The sequence below is a fragment of the Macadamia integrifolia genome, chromosome 6, assembly GCF_013358625.1.
Source record: "Macadamia integrifolia cultivar HAES 741 chromosome 6, SCU_Mint_v3, whole genome shotgun sequence".
Lineage (NCBI taxonomy): Eukaryota > Viridiplantae > Streptophyta > Magnoliopsida > Proteales > Proteaceae > Macadamia > Macadamia integrifolia.
Window position 1 is genome coordinate 31333004 of NC_056562.1, and position 8360 is coordinate 31341363.

Here is an 8360-nt window from a genome sequence, read left to right on the forward strand (position 1 = left end):
TAAATCTTAAACCATAATCCATAAAGTAATATCAATACAAGATCTCTTACCGATCTGATCCGATTCCCTAAATCATGGCTCCTACCCTCATCCTTTTTTGGTTCAAAGCTATCCACAACTCTTTCCATCAAAATTATGAAAAGACTAGAAAAAAGATTCAACAAATGAGCTCCATTAAACTTGCCTTTCAAGAAAAAACATGCATGGGCCATACGAACCAATAAACCCAACCCTGGAGGGAAAAACAGTTTTAACAGTTTTGGCTTATTCTGTTTTTGCTTTTGATCAACTTCCTTTCTCTTCCCTTTTCCCATCCAAAAGTAAAACAGGGCACAGACAAGAATCTCCAAAAAAATAACTGAAAGAACAGAGGAGGATACTCTGGTCACATTTCACAGGAAATTAACAATGAAACAATCTAAACCTATACTTATTGAGAAGATTTGGTACATCTGATTATAGTTCATCATTAAAACAAAAGACTAAACAGATATTGCATTTCCTTAATTTTCTGTGGAAAAAAAAAATGAATGAATAGCCAAAACAATATAATCTTCATTGTTTCATAGATGAACTTGCTGAGAATTGAAGCAATAATCATGGAGGAGCATACCCATGTTCAAGTGTAGGAACAGTTCGAGTCACAGTTGCTGTAGGTGCCCTCACATGTCCAACCATTGACATCTGCAAAGCTTCTTCTTCATAAGCCCTCCTCTCCATCTCTGCAATTCTAGACCTCTTCTTCACCTTAACAACCAAAGCAATTAAAAGTAAAAATAAAAGAAACACACCCAATCCACCTCCAATTATACTTCCAACTAAAACCTTCCATCGACTCACTCTTCCCTTCATCTTAGGCATCGTCGGCGCAATCACCAGAGCGAAATGGCCATCCCTTGGTGTGATACATACATTCTCCTTCACCTGTTCTGACAAACTCACAGTTCCATCTGAATTGAGACTAGCACATAAAGGATTCAAACCAGGAGGAGCCTTTATCCTTACATCTCTAGAGAAATCAATCATAATAGGCTTCTCTCCGGCGAAAATCCCGATTTCGCTTCGATTACTAGAGTTGAGATCATCATCAGCATTGTATGCCAGAAGGCCTAGAACAGGGGAAACAAGTTGATACCCAGAAAAATTAAAACTGTCATAGTAAATTGAAGACCAATTACTTCCCAAATTCTGTCGAATCACTATAACTCTCTCCACACATGGACGAACTGTAAGACCCATTTCTAAATTGAATTCTTTAATCTGTGCTCCATACCTTCGAAGACTGCCGCATCTAAACCTGACTGTATCAGCTTTTATGTCGGAGAAATTTTCAGGCAGGTTTACCAGGTACAAGGAACCAGTCTTTGTGTGTCCTGTGTAAGAGAGGAAAGCATGATCTCTAACGACATGATCGAGAAGTTGAGCAGCATCAAAACCTTGACTGTGGATTATGTTCCACCATGAAAGTGAGAGTAAAGCAACTAAATTTATTGGTAAAGTGAGAGAGAAGAGAGAGCCCATGTGAGGAACAGAGAGGGTGGTGGCCTAGAAGGAGTTGGTTAATACAATAATGTTGCTTCTACTTCTCTTCTTCTTTGACAAATACATTAGAAGATCACAGCTTGGTTTCTCTGAAAATTAGATCTGTAGTTGATTAATTCCAGTCATCAGAGAAATGGTTTAGGATAGATGTAGCAGCTGGCAATAATGGAGAAAAGAAGAGAAAGGAAAGTTGTGATTCTGCAACTGATACCATGATATATGGTGATGAAGTAAAAGAGGGAAGAAATAAGAACAGTACAAGTTTGGTGGTTTGGGGCTTTAGAGTGTTTAAGGAAACCTCACACAGTGTGGTGGTTAAAGATGGTGGGACTATAAGTTCGCCGTTCCTGTATCGCGGTATTCTTTTTCAAATCGGCATGTTTCACCATCGCTCGTTAGTTTTATAAAATCGCTGCTTGTAGTATAGGGGTTTTAGCTGGGGCTATTCTCACTATCATGGACATGGAGCACCCTTTTTAAAAAAGAAAAAAATTAAATATCTGAAATGGGATCCACTTTTCATTTTTAAAAAAGGGTTTTTTTTCTTACCGATTTAACCTTGATTTGATATTGATTCTCAATCAATATTGATATAATTCGGCCGATTCAATACTGATACTTGTAACCCAGCAATGGAATTAACATACCAAAATGTGTTTCATGGGCAACCAATTAATTAGGGGCGTTTATCTGTCAAACTAATCGAGGCCCTTTCCACATTGTTCTAAACCGAGATTATTTTCTTTATTTTTTATTTTTAATCTAAACCGGGATTAACCAGTAAGCTAATCAGTTTTGGTCCGGTCGGTTTTTTGTTATTATTATTATTATTTTAATCAGTTTTGGTTATTGGTCCATTATCAGTCTCTTATCGGTTATTAATATAGTAATATCAGTATATTAATATATACTTCAATTAGGACCTTGGATTGAGTTCCTAGCTATAAGTCTAAATGCATCATAGGTGTTTACCAATAAAATAAAATAATATACATCATATATCTTGATTTTTGGTAGATATGATAAACTATAATCTAATGATTAAGTATATAAATAAATAAAGGGCAAGAGAATTCTATCGGTTTGTACTATCATTACATTAGTGTGTAGATCAATGGAAGGTGACACAAAAGCATCTTCAATGCATGGGGCTGGGGTAGTACAATCTTTTGCAACAGACCTATGTTTAGGCATAAACACATGCGAGTGAGTAACTTTTTTTTTCTTCTCATAAATAAAAACAAAAACTATTGACTTTTATGAGGCTTTTTTCAATTTTGATCTATTCGATTGTTTTTATCATTTCAATAATATTTCTCGCTACAATAATACAGATCAAGACTACAGATATTAAAGATCATTTTTAAGAGAAACTGAAACCAAACCAAAAAAGAATTTGATCGATTTGATTATGACTTTTTGGTTGATGTGTTCGATTGAGTTTTTTTGGTTGCCAAGCTGTTGAAGGCTTGAAGCAACCTATAGAACATCTAAAAACTTGATTTGATCTTAGAAAACAAATCAGAACACAAGGAATCAAGACTGATGGACAAGGATCTTAAACTCGGAATTGAGGGTCAAATCGATAAACTACTATTCTGATTAATTTAGATTGAATCAGAGAATTAATCTTGAAAATCCTAGAATAGACTCCTAATGTTTTAAATCCAATGATCCGATCTCAAAAACCCTAAAATCAATCGCTTCAAAACAGCCAAATCAACATGAATTACGAACGATTCAGCTGATTCAATCTTGATTTTTGAAAGGTTGCTGATGGGTAAGGAAAGCTATTCTCACTTGCTAGTTTCATATAAGAAGCATCGACTCTTTCTCATGCTTGACTAGCTTTTGGGCTGACCAATCTTTCTTTCCTATGAAGAATTCTCATTAGGGTTTAAATAAATAAAAATGAGTTGGTTTAGAGATGGTAGTAGGGTTGGAAGTGATGATTTGCAGCGTGGAGCGTAGTGGGGGATGATGACTATCTCCCTTTTAAAAAAAAAACAAGGCTGGCGTGCTTAGGACTAAGGAGAGATGGTAATGAGGTCGTCCTCCCTCTTTCATACTCTTGGTGTGTGCCATACAAATTCATAACATGTCCCCCACTCCCAACAACTTTGTGGGTCGCATGCTCTTCAAATATTTTCCTTTCATGGTCCCACCTCTTGTTGAGGAACAAATCACATTAGTTTCTTCTTCTCCTCCAAAATTATACCATATATTGCCTCTTCTTTTTCTATTCTGATTTTGTCCATCTATACCAAGATCTTTGACCTTATATTAGCCAGCTTAATTGCCCAAAAATTTTAATTCAAGATAATCAAAACTATGCAATTTTTTAGCTTTAATTTCACCATTACATCACATCTTAACTTACTTGTAAATTAATGGGATTAATTGATTTCTTTATCACCGTAATGACCTAAATCAACTTGTAATCTATTCCAAAATAATAATAATAAATCAACTTGTAGATCTACATACTTCTTTTTGCACTCTTAAGTAAGGTATCATATATCATGTATCATTATGATTTTCATGGATCATTACAAATGTGGCAATTCATGACCCTTGCCTTGCACCCTGAGGATAATCATCCTAGGCCGATGAGCCGGGTCTGATTGGTTCAGTTTAGACTTAGAAGAATATTAGCCCATGAAGAAAATGGGTTGGGTTAGCTAGCTTACAGCCCTAGCCCTTTTATACGGAAAAAATTTGATAGCTACAACCCCTTGCTGGCAGCCAAAGAAATGGAATAATTCACTTTCCCCTAGGGTTTACAAATACCATCTATAGTATTTTCCAAAATACCCTTTTAGATTCCATTTCTTGGGCTGCAACCCGGGCAACAGCTAAATTTCATCCCCCTTATACAGATGAGAGTCGTTCAATTTATCTGTTCGGATTTTTAGGATGAAAATTTTACATGCGATTAGAGTTAGGTTTCGCCTGAGAACTGTGGGTTATGGTCCCATCACTCTTCTGATCCTGAGGTTGAACCAGTAGATGGAGGGGCTTTCAGGTATATCAGGGGGTTGTAGCCTAATTATTTACTGTCGTAGGATTAAATTCCCAACAAAAATTTGGATCCTCCCTAGCTGGCTCGACCACACCACATGGATGGTGTGAGATGGGATTGGAGGGTACAGCCAGCAGGAGATGGTCCGGGCTCAACCAACGAGTAATTATCCAAACACAGCCCATTGGCAACAACCCTGGTTAGTTTGGAGACATGACTTATGAGGTCCTATACCCATATGTTAAGAACCTGTAATCTACAGGTCCCCTCCCCCCTCTCACCACTAGATCTTGTTCTAGGGGTACCCACTTTGAAAAAGAGCTTTTTTCGCCCCATTTTATTTAAGAAAAATCATGGATGAAGAAGGTCATTCACTGGTAACACTACTAGATTTCTTACATTTTGTTTTGAGTAAGAAATCAAAGAAGAACCTCTATTCAATATACTCAATCATAAGCTATGTAATGGTTACTTACAATTACAGTATCTCTGTTGAAGATTTTAATAAGGAGTGGCTCAGAAGGATACATTTAATATGTCCTAACAACTAAAATGAGTGTTCTATTCACACTCATCCTAGCAAGTAGGGATTTTTAGTACAACAAGATCAAGAAAGTTCTCAGGTTTTTCTTTTCAAATATAAAAAGCACGAAAAAAAAAATATGTATATGAAGAAGTGGAACTTATGGCTAGAACCATGGATTAATGATATATAGTTTCCTTAAAAAATTGATGTTCTTCTCATATGTATCAACGGAAATTCACTTTAGCCGCATATGTCATTCCAGTGTTCCAGTTACTGGGGGCGACGTTATAAGCAATAATTATCTGCCTTGTGGTGCGACTGGCAATCCTGAAAGAGAGGGCTTGTCCACCTAGAGCTTCAAATGCTTGGTATGATGCCCCCCAGTTATGGCTCATGCTTATCCACCTAGTGCGACTTCCTTTCACCCACATTCCTGCTATGTCTCCTGCTCCTCCCACATTCATTGCATACACCAATAACCAGTACCCATTTCCTTGGAGCTGAAATCGAATTCCCCCTCTCCTCATGCAAGGCACTCTACATCAACCCAATGAAGCAATCAGTTAAAGGTAACACAATGTGGAACTATAACTCTATAACTTCCAACAACCCTTTTCACGTGTAGGGGAATGTGACTGACACTTTCTACGTGGAAAGATAATTTGAAAGAAAAGATCAATAAGGAACTATGGAATTTGGATCACCTACCCATATGGTGACCACCCCCCCCCATTTCCCACCCTCCATCCCCCCTGTGTAGGTGGTCACCATATGGGTAGGTGATCTGATCTCGGAACAATGGATTCGGATGAGTCCAGATCAGCTCCTTACTTGGAGAGAGGAGTCACCAACCCTCCATTAGGATCAGATCCCTTCTGACTTGAGATCAGAGGAGCCTTTGACTCATCTTGGAGGGGGGATGGAGAGCTAGATCCCATGTGATGACCTCCCCACATGGGGAGAGGATCTAGACTCAATTTTGATACCATGATAAATAAAGTAAAAATATTCACAAAATACCACTTGTGGGTTCAACCCAAAACCTTAAGGCATCAGGTATAGAGATAGTCTGAAGGGTATATTAAGACTCATCAAAGGTCATAGATAACTGATGTCAAGCTATATCTCTATAATTCGCAGCATCTCAACAAAGAGTTGGTATTAGTACATACCGACGGTACATGACTGGGATGATGCCGGCGTGCCAATCGGCGATTTTCATGAATGCTGGCTTAGACATGTCGAAGTGAGTCCTAGGTGGGTTACACCAGCCACCAGCATTGGAATTCTCAGACCAATTGGGAGGGCAAAGGTTGGTAGCAGTGACGGTTGTGAACAAGACACCTTTAAAACAGTGAGGTGATTGAACACACCGTATCTGATAACAACCTCCACACCCTAATCCATTCTGAAACAATGTTGAGCTCAAAGCTGCTGTCTGAGTCCCATAACCACTAGCGTACAAGTTTCCATAGCCACAAGCTCCTCCTGCAAACAAAGATAAGAAGAAAATTATAAAGAGACGATGGGAAGATATTGAAGTAAAAAATGAATTGGGTTGAGTCACAAACCCATTGTTTCTGATGCTGTTTGATCACCATAGAAGGTGGCATGAGCAGATAGCCATGGACCTCCACGGTAACCAGTATACGTAGCTATACACATCCATGGCAAAAGAAAGAAGCCACAAAGGGTTAATGACAGGGACAAGGAAGCCATGACAGAAGCTTGAAGGTTTCCACCTGCTTCCTAGGCTTTGGAGATGACCAAAGTTTTCTCTATTTGACTTGCTAACGTATAACTAATCTTCTCATCAGGCTCTACCTATATAATGGTTAAGAACCATTACTTGTACTGGCATACCTTCGTGACCCTCACTAAATAGGTCAACTTTCCTAAATGGAAGATGGTCGTGGGGAGGAGTCATCATATTATGGGCTTCATGTGCATTACCTTTAATATACCTTCATCCTCATAGTGTACACAAGGTCAAACCAAAATTACAATCATGATCATTCATCTAGTAGATCATGATCTTTTATTATGATTTCTTCATTATGGACTCGTTTAACGCTAACCCAATGATTGGGACCCTCAATCGTTTTGGAACTGCTTTGGTGTTGCAAAACCCTAATCTGTAACATGATTCAATAAGTTTATATTGATTTTGTTTTGATTCGATGTGGTTTTGTGGTTTTGTGGATTTAGGCTAAGTTTTGACACCCCTTAATCGAATAATTGTGTCGTTGGATAATTTTTAAGGGTTAAGTTCTATTGAGGATGATGGACATGCGGTTCATGTTGTTAAGTGCTTACATTGCAAACCTAACGATTTAAGGATAAATAGAAAATTAAATAATAATAATAATAATAATAATAATAAAAAGAGAAAAGACGTGCGCACCAATTTATTGGACTGGCCAATCAGATTAGGGTTGAGAGTATATCTTAACCATCTTTTTTTAGGAATCCGTTCTCACCTACTGACTGCGGAGGAAACATTCCTTCTATAGTGAATCACTGCCTCATGGCAGTTCGATAGGTTAGCTATAGTCTATAGAGTTTAATAAAAATAAATAAATAAATATTAAACTCTGTAAATGTGTTGACTGTATCATCACCTGTACTCATTTGTCAAATTTGACCTTGATCAGATTTTATACACGTGTTTATGAAATGTTGCTAGCGGTTCAAAGTGGAATTTTCATCTTCGAACAACTCTCGGGTTTTTATTTTTTCCTGATTTTTGATAATCGAGTCCCTGATTAGTTTTTGTTTATCGGTGTCTCTAAAAGAACAGTGAAGCAGTGAAATAACCAAGGATATGGGAAGAAAGGAAACGAATTGGTGACCATTCGATCGATCTCCAGAGGCATTCCACCATTGATGGGAGTAGCTTGACCTAAAATGAGGAGTAAAGGGGGTGAAGGTGGGGGTGAGGGGACCATTACAAGTTCCTTTTGTGTAAGGCACCTGCTGGTTTCAATTTGAACAAATCCGACCTATGAGAGAAAGAGCATGTATCAAGGGAATGATCGATTCGATGTTGATTTACTGACCAATTGTGTTAAGGAGCAGATCAATCAAGTTGATCGACAACTGACGGCCTGTGTTAAAAAATTGATCAATCATATTGACCAATCAGGCTGATCAATTAGGTTGAACAAATATGATCAAGTTGATCGATACACAAAGTAGCCCAAGGATGGAGATTAGAGGACTGACAAGTGTGCAATTTCAAGTGGTTCAAGCAGTTATAATCATTTAAGT

At 37.9% G+C, this 8360-nt stretch overlaps 2 protein-coding genes across 2 annotated transcripts; both read right to left on the reverse strand.

Moving 5' to 3' along the window:
* Positions 1-205: 205 nt before the first annotated feature.
* LOC122082709 lies at positions 206-1900 on the reverse strand. Its single transcript, XM_042650440.1, has one exon. The coding sequence runs from the start codon at positions 1519-1521 to the stop codon at positions 598-600; it is 924 nt and encodes a 307-aa protein (XP_042506374.1). The 5' UTR covers positions 1522-1900; the 3' UTR covers positions 206-597.
* Positions 1901-5314: 3414 nt separating this feature from the next.
* Positions 5315-6755, reverse strand: LOC122082798 (expansin-A7-like). The gene is made up of 3 exons (XM_042650573.1): positions 6662-6755; positions 6263-6578; positions 5315-5627 (listed from the first exon to the last, which is right to left on the reverse strand). Exons 1-3 carry the CDS (start codon positions 6753-6755, stop codon positions 5315-5317), a joined length of 723 nt encoding a protein of 240 aa, XP_042506507.1.
* Between the last annotated feature and the right edge of the window lie 1605 nt (positions 6756-8360).

Excerpts from the sequence above, each read along its gene's own strand:
- LOC122082709 (XM_042650440.1), bottom strand. The coding sequence starts at position 1,521 with ATGGGCTCTCTCTTCTCTCTCACTTTACCAATAAATTTAGTTGCTTTA.
- LOC122082798 (XM_042650573.1), bottom strand. The coding sequence starts at position 6,755 with ATGTGTATAGCTACGTATACTGGTTACCGTGGAGGTCCATGGCTATCT. Across the intron at positions 6,579-6,661 it reads AACAGCATCAGAAACAATGG|GAGGAGCTTGTGGCTATGGA; the intron begins GTTTGTGACTCA and ends CTTTGTTTGCAG. Across the intron at positions 5,628-6,262 it reads ATCCCAGTCATGTACCGTCG|AGTGCCTTGCATGAGGAGAG; the intron begins GTATGTACTAAT and ends GGGTTGATGTAG.